Here is a 16,252-nt window from a genome sequence, read left to right as displayed (position 1 = left end):
TATATATATATAAATAAACAACTATTACCAGGGTAAATCTGGACTCATCAGACCATATTAGCTTTTATTCTTTGCTCCAAAGTCCAATCTTTGTTCTCCCTTAAAAATGCAAGGATTTTTCTCAGGTTAGCCTTACTGATAATAAATGGTTTTCTTATGGCTACAGAGCTGTTCAGTTCCAATCTCTGGAATTCTCTTTGCATTGTGCAAGTGGAAAAGCCTCACTTCCACTGTTAAACATAGTCTGAATTCCACTGTTGTTTTTCTTCCATTAGATTTGGACAAACATTTCAATGATTGGTGATCAGGATGTTTTTTTCTGATCAAATTTCTTAGCAGTTTCTGTAATTTCCTGAGATGTTTTCTCCGCCTTCTTAAACAGCCTGAAATATTGTTTTAAAGCATTTGTTCTTTTTCTTTTTATCTGTGTCCACTGCTACATAACGTTTTACATTTAGAATCTTTTTCACATGTAAGTGAGTTTCATGGGAAAAAGTAGAAACTTAGGCTACAGAGAAAGTGTGTATTCCAGTTACAAGGTGTGTTGAATGTTATGTTTCCCTGCTTTGAAACACCTGACTCAGATATTTCTAGTTCAGCAAAAGCTTGTTAGTCAGCCATCAATTGAAATCAGGTGTGTTAAATCAGCAAAACACCTAAAACATGCAGGGTAGCGAGCATTGAGGACCAGGAATGGGAAACGGGCCGAGACCAATTCCTTTAAAAGATCTTAGCACCCAGGATATTACGCTTTAAACTTATTATTTTTACTTGAAATATAACTTTTGTACCTGGCTAATATTTGCATCACATAACCAGCAATTTACAAATTAAAATATATTAAAAAACATAAGACAAAATTTGCATTGTTTTTGTAGTCACAATCGCTTTATCTGGTAACATTTCTTGCATGTTGTCAGAGCCAAGACATTATGTTTGTGTCTTTAGATACATTTACTGTTTTAGAAGTAGGACACACACAGCAACAAGCAGGAGTGAAGTGCTGCAAATATAATTTTATTGTATAATAAGTGAGAGCCCAGCAGTAATACTTGAATTTGAAAAAAAAAAAAAAAGGAATCTGTAGAGCCCTGTGAGTGTGCGCTCAGCGCTCATCTTCCCCCTCCCAGAGCAACTGTGAGTGATGGCCCACATACATCATAATCATCTCTTTCTCCCTTTTCCCTGAGTCAGCTCCCTCTGCCTCACCTGCTAAAATGTGATGTGTGAAAACAGAGCGGATCCATTAAGGATAACAACCCCACAAATGTTGCGGCTCTATCGAGTCAGCGGACGAAGTGAGCTGTGAAATAGGGTCAGTGAAATAATGGAGGTGTGTTGGGGACACGCAGGAAGAATCCCTGACCCATTTACCGACATAGTCTGCTATTCTTTGGAGGAGTCCAATTTTTAAGTTCATCACAGTCAACACAATTACCTGCATGCATTTCATTGCGTAGAGCAAACATTAAAGCACAGTGGGTCTCATTAGGACTTTGTTACTTGAAAACCGGCTGCTGTTTCCTTCAATCTTAAACAGCTTTGGAAGTACTTCCTGTTATCATTGCAATAAGGAAACTCAAACACAAAGCCAAAAGATGAGCATTTACTTACAGAAAACGTAACTCTAAAGCAACCATGGTGGGGAAGTGGAAACTCCATTACCAGCTTAACCGTTGTGTGTAGAAATGGGGTCCAACCGACTCCACACACGTAAAACTTGTATCACTTGCCATAGTCCTCTACGTTTGCCTCAATCCTCGCACGCACAAGGGTTAATACTGGAGCAGACACTCCATCATCATGCGACCGTAATTACAGTAGTGCAGATCTCCAGTGACATTATCTTGCACGGTTCCTTCCATTAGAAAGGCCCCTAGATAGTGTGATTTATCAGTTCGAGGTGACATACCTACAGCGCAGCGCCTCATGTCTGGTCCGAGCTCCATCCCATCAGGACAGGCGCAGGTGTACTTTGGAGAATGATCTGTGATCTGAGGAGCCTTTAGACAGAGATACTCACAGCCGCCGTTTGGTAGACTGCCCATGTTGCAGGTATCAGGGGCTGAGGAGACCAGAGGAAAAAAAAACAACAAAAAAACGGTGGATCAAAAGCTATGATAAATAAATTAAAATCTTTAAAATGATATTATTTTGCTTCACTTAGTAGGAGGTCTGAAATCGCAGTTATATCCCAAGAGTTTTGAAATATATAACATTTCTAAGTTTTAGCATATATGCAAGTAATGTAGGGATATGTACACAATTTTGACAAAACTATGGAGGTAAAAACACATTTTAAAAACAAATTCAGAGCAAATAAATCTTAACCTATTCATACCGCCTGAACTTTGTCATATTTCTACATGTTACAGCCATAAATTTAAGTAATCCTAACATTATCGGCATTTCACATGATAGAGTAACACAGAGCATAATTGTGAAGTTGAGCGAAGATTATTTTTTCTTTTCGTTTCAAAGAAAAATCTGGAACCCTGGAGCAATCATATTCTTGAGTCAACAATTTGTAAAACCTGTTTTGCTGCAATTATACAGCTGCAGTTTTCTATGTATGGTTCTGCCAGCCTTGAACATCTAAAGTTTACTTTTTCTTTAGCTATTTTTTGCAAAATAACTCAATCTTAGCTTTGATGAAGAGCATCTGTATATTGTTATATGCCAGTCTTTCTAACACATTATAGTGAAATTTGCAGCATAAAGAAAAAAGGGAAAAAGTTCAAATATTCATGTTACTTTGGCAGAGCACTGTGAAAGTGCTCACGTATAGCGAAAGGTGCAAAGACTGTCTTTTTAAGTATTCTACACATAGATAAATTATTTAAATGAAGTCTTTTAGCCCTAAATGCAAACTCATGGATTTTTTATTTATTTATTTTTTTATCTGCTTGCCGTTGTGGTGAAGCGCCTGAAGTAGGTCAGGTCGTGGTTGTTTCGACCTTCTGATGTATTTTCTTGCTTAATACATTAACACTTGTTAAGAATAACTAGGATGTGTGTCACTCACTACAAAAGTTGGACCACATTTATGCTTAATTTACAGAATATTTCAGAAAGAAGTTGATACAGCATGTGTAAAAAGCTTTTATTTGAAAAAAAAATTCCCCAAAATAAGATTTTTTTTTTTTACAAAATCACTCATGCAACATTTAGTGACCCTCATAATACGCAAATGCAATCAAATCAATTTTAGTGCACACTTGGCTTTTTAGATCAGTGTCAACAAACTTTTAAGTAACACTCCCGTTTCCCTTGGGTTAGGGTTCTCTGAAACATGGGGAAGACTAGAGAGCATGCTATTAATGTGTAGTCAATCTGTTGATCTGTAGAAGTCAGAATGATATAAACAAATATCTAAACTTGTCCATATCCATAGGAACATGGATATGGACATATCCATATCCATAGGAAGAGTAAAATGTTAAAGTTTAAAACAAGTGAAAGTCTCACAAACAAGCCTTTTATCTTGCCTGTCCATGAATAAAAATGTAAAACAAAAAAGTAGAAAGGCTTCAGTGTCAGATTGGTCTTCTGTTATTAAAGCTAAAATGTTTTTAAACTTTTATAGATTACTACCAGTAATGACATTACTACAAAGAACACTGCATTTTTCTATACTGCCTTCCATGTTATTAAAAATCGATTTTCCCACTTAACAGTAAATCTAAGCCACATTGAAATGGGTTGAGGTTGACAAAAGAAGACAAAAAAAAGAACAAAAAAATGCAGTTCTCAAAAGGTTTCCTTCAACCAACTTATGTGTGGGTATTTTAGTTTTTTCTGCTAAGATCAGAATGAAGATGCTTCTAGTAAATAAAATTCACTAGAATAAAATGTTCCATTTGCATTTCAGTAATTTACAGAGACCTTCAAGAGAAACACCATTTATGAATGAGAATGGTATTTGAAACAGCAGGACTCTAGCAGTGGTTATTGACTGCTTAGAGTTACTATTATGTAAGATATGAGATCTTGCTTCAGGCAGGTAACATTTTAAAGAAAAGATTACTGATCGGGTCTTCCAGGGCAGCCAGAGTTCATTTAATATCTCTTCATCCAACCTTACTTAGTTCTGTTTTATATGTTGTTTCTGTTGGCACTTGGAAAGCTAGCATGTTCAATTCTGGGATGTCTTTTGATTTATTAATGAAAGAATGCAATTTGTTCCCAATTGGCACACACGCCGCTTTGAGGGGTTAATGAGGAGTAAAAACAAATCATAGAAACAGACTCACTAACAAACTGTTGGCAAACGTGCAGTGTTCAAACACATGCACACACAAAGACTTTTGCAATATGAAATGCTAACAAATCATTTGACATTTTAAGTCTTTTGTTCCGTCTTTAAAAGAGTTAATCTTCTAATCTATAATACAGGTTATTTAAAATTCAATTTGTGCTGAGATCAAATAGTATTTTGTCATTTGACCAATTAGCTTCACATTTTCAATTGATCGTGTCGTATGAACTCTTTCTTTTACATGTTCACATCAAATATAGAGCATACTTGGATTGTTTCCTTTTGGTTTACCTTTGGGCTGCCTCTGTTCATGAAACACAACAAGGTCCAGCGGGTTGTTAAGATCTTCTGCTACTTTAGCCACATCGAGACCCGTCAGCCGGTTTGCGCTGTAAATGGCTTCATCCTCCAAGTCCGTCCAGAAGACACGATCCTGTGTTAAAAGAGATGGCTCTGTTGTAAAGGACAAAACGTTCTTATACTGAAAACCATTCTGGATATCATTCAAATGTTTATTTTATTTAGTCATTCAAACAAAAATGTGGAGCTCGGATATTAAATAGACATTAGTCATAAAGTAATACATTTTATTTTTTTTATTACTGTTCATTTTGATGATTATGTCATTTAAGTAATAAAAATTGAGTTTCTTGAAACATTTTAATATAATGCAAGATAAAGAAGAAAGTATTAACCCGAACAACTCGTTTATAAAACTCATCTGCACATAAACAAAACATTTTTTTTTCATCTTATGTAAAAATAATATTGTTTGAAAGTGTGAAATAGTTATAAAGGACAGAGTAGAATATTATATCCCGCCTCATCAGTTATTAAATTCTTAGGTTTTTACTTTATTCATTTGTGATCCTCACTTCTATATTTTGAAAATACTTTCATGTAAAGACATGTAGATCAGACTTTGGAAACTCTTGATTGTTTTCCAATTAAGAATTGTTTTCCTCTTTGCTTTCGTCTGTCAGGTGAACTTCCAACAAAACACACTGAAAATTGTGATCAGTTACGTGAAAAAATTATAACAGCTTTTGAATGTTTTTGTAAAGACTACATTTCTATGTTCAATGGATTAAAAGCAAGCAATGCTTAGTCGAGACATGTTTTAGTGAGAGTCCAACGTGGAAATATAGGAAGGACAAACCTGCAGACAGATTCTTTGTTTTTGAAAGAACAGATCAAGAACAATGTTAAATAAAAATCACAAAAAACTAAAGTTTTAACGGTAAAAGTGAGACAGAGACAAAATGCGCTATACAAATAAGTTATCAATTTCTTTTATGGTGGCTGAAGAGAGGAGCAGCAGGGGTTCATCAAAGATTTGTGAGGTGTGTCAAAGTATATCCTGGTTTGTGTTTCAAGCACAGCAGTTTTCTTTTCTGTCTGTTTGTGCTGGATTACCAGCGGGCTTAACCTTTCTCCAGAATTCCCTTTTCCATCTTTCCGCAAACTCTGCATGGCTCAATCTTCTGCACTTAGATTGAGATAACCTTTACTCTTATGACAGTAATGCTGAAACAATGAAAGATAAATATCAGCAGTGGTGATATAACCATTCTCAGATATTTTATTCCATATCTCCCTTTATCGCTCTCTCTCTCTCTGGATGCCTTTCACAAACTGTCAGTCCCAACCTTTCTTTCTTTTATCAGATTGTCTGCCATCAGTCTTTTCAAATGTCATTTTTCTGACCTTGAGAACTTCAAGTAGCAATGTAAACCTCAGCAGCGTGATTCTTTATTGCATGATCAAGGTGAATCTTTCATTTGCTGAACTTATACCCTGGTGTGCACAGGAAAATGTTGCATCACATCAGTCAAAGCCCCGGCTCTTAGTGGTACGAAAACACTTCTTAGTGGACATGAATTATAAAAGAGCAGGGTGGAAAACAGACTTTGATGATTTTTCAGTCTCAGAAAAAAACAATTTGACACAAAAAGAAAGATAAAGTTGACTTATAGTGAATTAAGACTTACCCTTGTTGCAATACAATATGTGTTTAAACTGTAAATATCAATTATAATAAAGTTATCAGTAATATTTATTTAATCTTATTCTGATAGTGAAACATAACATTCGCTACATGCAGAAAGATTGTTAGGAGCTTTTTGAGCAGAGTATTGTACCTTTTATTCTGCAAGTCTATATGATAACTTGTATAAACATTAGCAGATTACTTAGCTGGGCTCTGTGGTGCTTTAAAACCTGTAGTTTACTTTTTTAAATAGCATTTCCCAACATGCAAACATCTGTTTTCAAACAATAGCAAAGTGAAAAAAAAAAAAACTTATTTACCCAGCATTGCACAGAAACAGGTGGGGGCACGGGAAACTCTGCTTTACTCTTAGTTTCTTACATCCAGCAACAAATCTAGCAACTCATTAAATAGAAGTTAAAGCTAAGGATTGCAGTGCACATTAGCTGGCCACTGTTAAGTCTGCACTGATAAAGCCTGTTTAAAATCCTAATTTTCTTCCTGTCTAAAGCTGCGGCCACATGCTCCGTCTTCCCCAACATATCAATTTTCAGTATCTCTTTATTTCAATAACCCATTTCATTCTTTCCTTCTTCTATACCCAATAGCAAAACAGAGATGGGGGGGAAAGTAATACAATAATACTGGAGGAAGAAGAATAGACAACATTACTCACAGTAAGCCTTTACAATCTGTGTTTCCTCAGGACTCGGTGTGAGGGCAGGGGGTAGACACTGACTGAGACGTTGTGTGTGTGTTGGTGTGTCTTTCTCTGTGCTTTGGGATGGTGTGTCAAGACTTTCCTAGAAAAGCTTTGTTTTTCCTTTTTAATGTTTGTTCATAAACCAGCATATTAAAGGTTTAGCATTACCTGTATAGAGATACTGGATTAATGCTTTATGTGAACTTATATGCTTTTGTTAATTTGTCACAATTATAAAAAGGTTAAACTTATTTGCAACTAATGCTATATAATAACTCACTCATGATTAGCAAAATAACCCCAACAAAAGCAGTATTTTTCATAACACGTTTCAGGAAATATTTTAATGTTTGCAGATTTTATTCACCTGCTTCTTAAATGCCACTGTTTATTTTATTAAACAAGCAACAGATTAAATGAGCACAATTTAAAATACCATTTGAATGTCAATGAAAATTTTTGACCCCAGTGTCATGAATTTAGCAAGTCAAATTCCACATAAAAATGTGTTTTTGGCTAAAGTTAGATCATTGTGACAGACTTAACTTTTGTATTTTTTTTCTTGTTATGAGTTCAGAATTTCAAATTACTTCAAAGATCATTTTTTTAAACAGTTGAGGTAAGATTACAGAAGTGAAAAATGGACAATTAAGAGTTCACAATGGCAAATTGTGAAATGTGAATTGTGAAACATGAGCTAATTTCTGAGAAAACAAGCAACGTGATTCTCCTCACTGCACTGCTCACAGAGCCAACCCAATGCATTCCCATGTGGTGTATGTCCAACAGTCTGCTGTTAGTCTTCCATGTCTCCCAACTTTATGAACACTCTAAATATCTTGTTTATGCAGGAATTTCTTTACCCTGAATAAGCAGAGACAAATTGACGAAACAAGTCAATTCAGTTTTTTGGTTCACAGCTTGTTCCGGACCACTTTAAAAGAAACAAATGTCCCATAGTAAAGTTATTAGGAGCAGAAGAACCTCCACCATGGCTAAAGGATTTTTTAATTTGTTCTGTATCATAACCCATACAGAACACAGAGCAGAACAACTGAGGGCTATTAATCTCAGATGGTGAACTTTCACTGCAATCTGAAACATAAGTTCTCCTCACACACACGCACACGCACACACACAGTATTCAGACACATCCGCTCAGCCAGACATGATGGATGTCCTCCCTTTTCCTCAGCTTCTACTCATCACAGCATGTGCAGCACAGAGAAGAATGGAGAAAACACTTCTGACTTACAACATTTTGTCTCTTTCTTTCTTTACTTTCATCCTCACACTTCAGCCTTTGGGCTGCTCTGCCTCACACCCATCTGCTCTGAATGAAATCAATGTCACTCACATCCTCCTCAATAGATGCACTTTTAGTTTCATTTATTGCTGAACATTGTGACTCTGAATTCAGCATGGAACAAATTACCACATTTATTTTCAGCATATTCCAGTTTCATTCGCATAAAACTTTTCAGTTTCTTGAGTCAATGGAAATCACTCAACAGTTCATCATATGAACTATTAAGGCCATTTGACGTAAGGTCATCCAATGACCCTACACTTCTACATCTTACATTGTTGTCTTGTTCAATTATTGAGGGATAAAATCAATACTTTTCATTCTACCATGAAGGGAACAGAAGTTAACTATTGAAAGTTTATCTTGTCCCTGTGCAGTAAAATGCTAAAGGAAGCAAAAACATCTCAAAGACTCATTGTTAGCAGTCAAGACTTTACCAAGGTTTACCAAATCTCCACAACTGCAAGATACAAACTAAATGTTTGGTTTTTTTGTAACGCTCGTCAGGAAGACACCTTTTCTGATCCAACTTCACATGTGTGATGTTCCTTAAACATTACACAGATTTTAACTCCAACTATGTGCTTTGGTCTGATGAGATACAGATAATGAGCTTTTCATTATCAAACACTCTAGGTTGACCTAATGTATAAAAAAGGAAGAATATAAGGAAAGGCATCTTCTGCCAGCTGTTATCCACATCTGTACTTTATGTAAAGCTGTAGGCTTGATTCTCTCTAGGAATCTTTCTAGAGGGCAAAGAATCACAGACTGTTTCAAAGAACAAGAGATAAATCAGGTTCCTTTGGCAAAAATCCTTGAAATGGTTTGCCAGTAATCTAGATAGCCAAATCAAAACAAAATGGTTCAACGGATACAAAACCTTCTTACACATTAAATACAAAAATATTTATTAATATAAATTTTTACTAAATATATCTACTCAATTCTTTTTTTTTTTTTTTGCTATAAAATATTAATTTATCGAAAGCTTTTGGCACACCAGGGGATCCAATAGATATGGAAGTTTTTGTATTTAAAAGAAAATTTCTGCAATACTTAAAAGCAAAAATATATGGCAGAAGAAACCAAACTAATGCATTCATTTACCACTGACTGGTTTGTGTGCGTTCTAAAATTAAATCCTTCTTGTACCTCAAACACGGTGAGGGCGAATGGATGTCCAAGGTGGTGATGGGAGGACAGCAGCACTTTGCGGTTGTCTCCATTCAGATCCACGCTGGACAGCAGGTGCAGCTTGGAGTCCACCCAGTAGAGACGTCTGTTGGACAAATCTGACAACGTGCAGAAAAGAGATAAAAAATGGGAACACAACCAAACAGGAGAGGAAGAAAAGGAAAGGGAAGCATGGAGTCAATGGAGAAAGAGAGAGAAAAAGGTCAGTCAGCTGAGAAAGGTGCAGGGTGAGAGGTATATAAATGTAATGGCCCTGTAGCTACACCATCAATCTTCTCTGCCATGATGGCCGAGGCCCAGCGCTGAGAAAACACAGATGTGACTGTAATATCACAGCTGGGGGAGGACAGGTACGTGACCTTGAGTAAATTCATTAGTCCTGCTGGACCTTCTTTAAAAGAACGTTTAGAAGTCTTACATCAAGTAACGATCCCAAACACAGCAGAAGGCCACTGTTGCTCCACTGTTGGCATTCATGTTGAGGTTAATTTGACAGCTTGCAGTCTATATAAATCTGAAATATCCTTTGGATAAAAGCAAGGGTCAAACGCCTGAAGAAGTTGTCAGAGAAACCGAAACACTAAAAAGAAATTACACTTTTTTTTTCTTACTACTAAACCTTAAGAAGAAAAATCTTCTTCATCTGACTCAGTCACTTCCTCTGCTTGCTATAAATGACCAAGGTGAAATAATTCACTTATTCCCCCCAAGAGAGTAACACAGTGTGGGTCGACTTGCTCATTTGCCTTCTTCTAAAAATAATTTGTTTTCATGAATGTACCAGCAACACCACAATTCCACTGATCGAGGTGAGTGTGTGTGCTTTTTCTTCTCCTCAGGCAAGGGCAGATTGGAGAAATTTACTCTTGCTGCCAAGGGAGTTGCAAAGGATGATGGCAGGTACTGACAGCCCAGAGTGTCGAGCTTATTAAATCAGAGACCACTCGCTGGCTTGATTGATGAGAGACAGATAGAGACTGAGATATAACTATGGGAGTTATTTGGGTTGGACCATCTCTATACCTATCTCAACTCTTCCCTGCGTGCAGATTGTAGTTTTTGTGTTTTCAGGGCTGCTTGTTTTACCTAAAGGAAATCAATGAACATGTTTTCTTACCCAGAGTGATTCCATTGGGCCACTCAATGTGGTCAGACACCAGAATTTGACGGTCCACTCCGTTCATCCCAGCTTTCTCTATTTTGGCCTGATCTCCCCAGTCTGACCAGTACATAAAACTGTGAAAAGATACATCGGTGTGGTAAATGAAAGCAAAGCAATGGAATGAGCCAAACAAAGCAAGACTGATCTGAATGTTGAACACCACAGTGAAATTAAAGAGGGACGCCTCATATCTTTTTGATTTCATTATAGTTACACCTGATGCTCAGTTCAAACATTCCGTCTTTTATATAGCAATATAATTAGCAGGAGTCTGAACATTTTTTTTGGTTGTTATGATATTGTGAGTAAACATCCTACAAGCTAGAGCATGCCTACCTTTTAGGTCTGTGTATGCTACATGTCTGTCTCTAAATCCATCTATTCACACATGTAACTACCATGCTAATCGGTTGAAGGGAAAAATATTAAAAACGGAACCAGAGCTGCTACCTGATCGTATACAAGTGTGTCCACTGTTAAAGTAAAATCCAGTTTAAACACTTTTTGAATTTCAACTTTGTTTGTCAAATCTTGGCTTGTTGATATTTGAAAATTTCTCCAAATCTGTTATAATCTTGTCTGTACTGCATGTTGAATTTATCAATTAGGGTTAAAATATCCAGTGTGGATATATCAGACCAAACACTTTTCTTTTTCTTTCCGCAAAATCTTAGGAGAATTTAGTCAGCGTTTTTGTTTTAGAAGAAAATCAAAGTCCTTCCCAGAAATGTAAAGAAGACTTAAAACTCTCAGTTTTAATAATGTCATCATGGTTCTTTATCATCTCAACTATCACTACTACGTAATTTATGCTCTGCATTTTTTGTACCCATCTCCTGACTGATACATTTGCACAATGAAATTATTTTAATCCTATGCCACATGTCAGAGAACTTTGTATGGAAATTCCTACAAAACAGGTGAACATTAATCAATATTTCTATTATCTACATTTTTTCTACCGAATGATTTGTTTAGTTGGATAATACAGATTATATGTCACATTAAACATGGAAAAAGATCTGAAATTATTTATTATGGTCCAAGTTGTTTTTCCTTCATCTTTGTTCTTTTCACTTCTCTCAACAATAAATAGAAGAAAGAGCAGTGTTGATTATTTTTTGATGTTCTTCTGAATCGTGTAGCCATTTGAGTTTGGAGTTGTCCAGACTGACCTTTTATATACACTTTATATTAGTTTTATCCATCCAACATTTATCAAATTTATGCTTTTAATTTTAAAACTGTGCTTGCTGGATTCAATTAAGTAACTGATGTTTGGGCTACTTTATTTAAGCATGTAAAAACGTGAAATTCTGGCTTCAGTTGTGTGTTTTTCCAACCTTGCCAAAATCTGAAAAGCTGTGAAAATGTTCCTTTTGGGAGCTCAGGGTGAAAGTGGTAGAAAAGGAAGATAAAGACTCTTACTGTCTCTTTCCAGAAAATTATAAACTGCATAATAAAAAGAACTGCTACGCTATGGAAAAATGTTTCAGGCCAACTTGAAAACTAACGTTTCTTTTAGTTTCATAATGGAACTGGTGTTCACACAGGAGAGAATGATCAAAACCGAGAACTTTTGGTCTTTTGCTCTTTCCTTCAGGCCATTCCACTTAACTGCTGTCCAAAACTTGCTGAACTATAAAACTTTCCTCTCACCCTTGGTGAGGATCCACTGCAATGGCCCGTGGCTCACTGAGCTCCGTGGCTATTAGCACTTTCCTCTTCCTGCCATCTCCCGTTGCAACAGAGATGCTCTTATTGCCAGAGTCTGTCCAGTAGATGTTTTTATGGACCCAATCCACAGCCAGGCCCTCCGGCGAGTGGAGTGAGTCGACCAACGTCACCTGTTGCGAAGAGTCGCTGGCCTTGTTGATGTATGCACTGTAGGACAGGAGATAAAAACTGATTAAACCTCCAATGTAAACATCAGCGAATAAATAGTATTGAAAAAGTATTCATGCCCCTTAGACTCAGCCCCCAATACTTTGATATGCCTAAATAAAGTCCAGTTTGACTTAAAAATAGTATACCCTGTGTGTAATTGAAAATCTGCACAATCTGTGACGGCTTCAGAGGTTTGTGTTAAAACACTAGAGAACCAACAGCATTATGAAGACCAAGAAACAGTAGAGAGGCCAGTGGATCAGTTGTGAAGTCAGAGTTGGAAGGTGCAAGGAGCTAAATACAATGTAGAAAACTTGCTAGATGCTTAAAAAGACTAATGGTTGTCACAGATATTCACCTTCCAGCAGGACAACAACTCTAGACAAACAGCCAAAAGCACAGATCACTGCATATTCATGAGTTAGAACAGCCAAGTCGAAGCCCAGGCAATAATCCAATTGACAATTTGTGGAAAAACCTGAAAATTACAGTCTATGGAAGCTCTTCATCCACTTTAACTGACCTTGAGATATTTTACAACAAAAATAAATTACAAAAATGTTGTTCTCTGCATGTACAATATGCCAAAAAATGCAATGCCTAAGAGTATAAGGTATATCTGTGACTTTAAAAAAAAAAAAAAAAAAAACCTAGAAAACTTTTGTGTATATGAGGACCTCTGTGTGAGATCTTCTCCAAACAGAAAGATTAGATTTGCCTCCATCTGTCAGTAGAAAATATGAAAAAAATGTTTTTTTGTCCTGCTTTAGTTCTTCACCAGGGAAACAGGGTAAGACATAAACACATTATCAGCTCATTCTAAGCCAATCTTACAAAATAGCTGTAAGAGACTACACTCCAACTCAGTTTCTGCATGGGAACATTTCCAAAGGGGCACCAGGAGGAGATTTTTGGGTGGGATGAGCATCTTAACTAAAAGAGAAAGCTGGTGGGATAATTGGAGTGAAAGATCAGGCGGAGATGGATGAAACTAGGATTTGGAAGCAGATTGTCTAGGTCATTGACTGTGTTACTGTTTGCCAACTAATTTTTTGTATATGGTGATAGGGATGGTAGAGGGTGATCCCACATTACTATGACAGATAATCTAAGGTTTTATTATTATTATTATTATTTTATGCTACAGGATGTCAAACATAAATCCAAACAGTCTGTTCCTCTGGGGTTAAATTAGAGCAAAATTGGGGGAGGATGAAATCTCTACAGGTATTAATGTAGTGCTGGCCTGTCTTGGATTTGAAACAGGTTTAGACTACAGGGCACTAAAAGTGTAATAAATGTCTATTTGGACATTTACATTTCAGTTTTACACTGCATAGAAACAGGGCGAGCGCATAAATAGTTACTACAAACTGGAGAGCAGAATAAACAAGCAATAAATTAAGAACTCAGAGCAGATTGCATCTTTAATTGGCCATACAATTGTTTTCAACATCTCTATTACTGGGGGAAGTTAACAAGACATTGACCCACAGAATGCTAATCAGCATGTAAAAGCCTGGAAAACCACATCACTGTGACGGGGAGAAGCAGCACATGCTTCCCAAGGCGTTAAAAACACTTCAAAAAGAATACAAAGGTTTTACTGAATGCTCAGAATTAATTTGTGTTCAAATATCTAGATATTTTTAGCATAAATGTTTAAATTACCTAAAAACAACATGCATTATTTTCTGACATTGGTTTCTCATTTGGATAAAAGTTAGAAGAATGGAAGAAAGAAACTCCAGACTGAACCAAAAACACAACGATCGAAGCTGGTATTTTGATTTTATTTTTAACTATTTGTAAATACAACTTTATGCATACAATGTATGCTAGTTTTCTTTGTCACTTCAACAAATTAAATAATTATTTAAGATTATCAAAATATGACCGTGCATGAATGAAGCAAGTGTAAAAAATGGATGAAACAGACTGACAGCAGCTTGCACGTAAAATTAACAGGAAATTTACTGAAGAAAAGTTTTTGGAAAATGAGGAAAAAAAATATGAAATAAATGGAAAAAATATGAATGAATAATTAAAACATTATCAAATAACTGGCCAATTTGTTTGAATCACAACAATTCAAATAGGAACTTAAGATAAAAAAAGACAAAAAGTAAGAACAGAGGATGAATATGTTTTTAGTATTATATAAAATGCATAAAAAGGGAAAGGGTCCAACTTCATCCGACTTATTCTCATTCTGCTCTCCTCTACTTGGATGCTTCAAGCCTTCTCCTCTTTTTATTTTCATAAGTAACACATTCAACCCTTGGTTAGAAGCCAAATTTATTCACCAGCTAATTCCTATGTTAATATACACAGCAAGCTGGATAAACTGCATATTTATTTTTTGATTCAACACTCTTATTGTTTGCTTAAATATACTCTTGCACACTATATTCTGTGCTGAAAATTGCATCAAATTACATATTATTTTAGTGTAATACCACATAAATAAATCTGGGCACACACTGCAACTGTAATCATCTGGAGCAAAAACAGCTGTGTTCAAACGTCATTAAATAATTCTCATGCAACAGGAAACTTTGTATACGTCTTTGAAAATGCTCGTCAAAACATTTACATTTATAATGTGTTCAAAAAAGAAAACAAAATAGAAACTAATATGATCAATGACAGAGATTGAGAACAGCGTTTGGCCTAAATGATATAGTTGAAACCTATTTCTTCTATTTAAGATTTCATTTAAGATTGCCTTTTTTTTCCAACAGATGCAAAGTCCAATTAGCTAAGTCATTATGCTATATTTACTCTATATATGTCTGACTGAACAGGTGGTACCAGATGAAGTTATTTGTTAATGAAGGGTTCCTATCCATTTTTCAAGACCAAATACTTTTAAAACTCTTAAGCTTAAAATATGTACCCTGCAAATACCAAAGGAAGGAAGAAAGGACAAGTAAATGACTGGACATAAACATGGATGGATGAATGCTTAGACAATGGAATGGGGAATAAAGTTAGTAAATACAAATATTTCCCCATACTCTATTTTCTTTTTAATTTCTTGCAAATACTGTAAATATTTTCATCAAATTCAAGACTGCAGAATACCTCATTCTAAAATGCTTTAACTGCAAAAACGACAACTCATAAACTAGTATTCTCTAGAAAGCCATTTGTACTACAACACAGCTACCAAAGTAGAAAGTCCTCTCTGACACGGCTCCAGACTAATTAGAATAACATGAAACTTTCTTCGGGATGCAAACTCGGGACTAAAGACGAGGCTCGGACCTTCCTAGTGCAAGCTGTGAAACAATTTGTTTTGAAAGAATGAGGTAGACTTAAGGAGAAGCTTGAACAAGGCCAAGTTAAACTGCACAACTTCATTAGCTGAAGACCTTTCAGGGAAGCTACGATGCATGAGTTTATTTACCGCTTTGAAAATAGAGTCTGCTGTAAAGAATGAGTTAATTTGTCCTTCCTCTGTCACAAGCCCTTTAGTGTATCACTGAGCTGATGTGAGCAAAAGTGTATGTGTGCATACAGATGAGTAATGAGGGTGATTATTGAGGCAGTGAAATTAAAGGAAGCATATGGCTCAGCTGAAATGATAGAAGACCCCTCCATACACCTGCCAAATATCAAACTTACACCAACTAACAACTGGACACAAAGTATGTGTAGGTGTGTGGGAATGCGTGTGCACATGTGTGTGAGGAAGGACAAACAGCTCCACCTTCCTCTATCAGGCAGATGACACAACCCTC

At 36.0% G+C, this 16,252-nt stretch overlaps 1 protein-coding gene across 1 annotated transcript in view; it reads right to left on the bottom strand.

The window, feature by feature from the left end:
- Window positions 1-16,252, bottom strand: part of lrp8 (low density lipoprotein receptor-related protein 8, apolipoprotein e receptor) — a 185,690-nt gene that overhangs the window by 19,749 nt on the left and 149,689 nt on the right. The window contains exons 14-15 of the mRNA XM_007550837.2: window positions 4,550-4,691; window positions 1,913-2,065 (exon numbers count right to left, since the gene is read on the bottom strand). Of these exons, the coding sequence (XP_007550899.1) occupies window positions 1,913-2,065; window positions 4,550-4,691 (295 nt within the window). The remainder of the gene's footprint in view (window positions 1-1,912; window positions 2,066-4,549; window positions 4,692-16,252) is intronic.

The sequence above is a fragment of the Poecilia formosa genome, unplaced genomic scaffold, assembly GCF_000485575.1.
Source record: "Poecilia formosa unplaced genomic scaffold, Poecilia_formosa-5.1.2 Scaffold38, whole genome shotgun sequence".
Lineage (NCBI taxonomy): Eukaryota > Metazoa > Chordata > Actinopteri > Cyprinodontiformes > Poeciliidae > Poecilia > Poecilia formosa.
The sequence above is the reverse complement of the archived record's forward strand: the minus strand, read 5'-3'. Positions and strand labels throughout refer to the sequence as shown.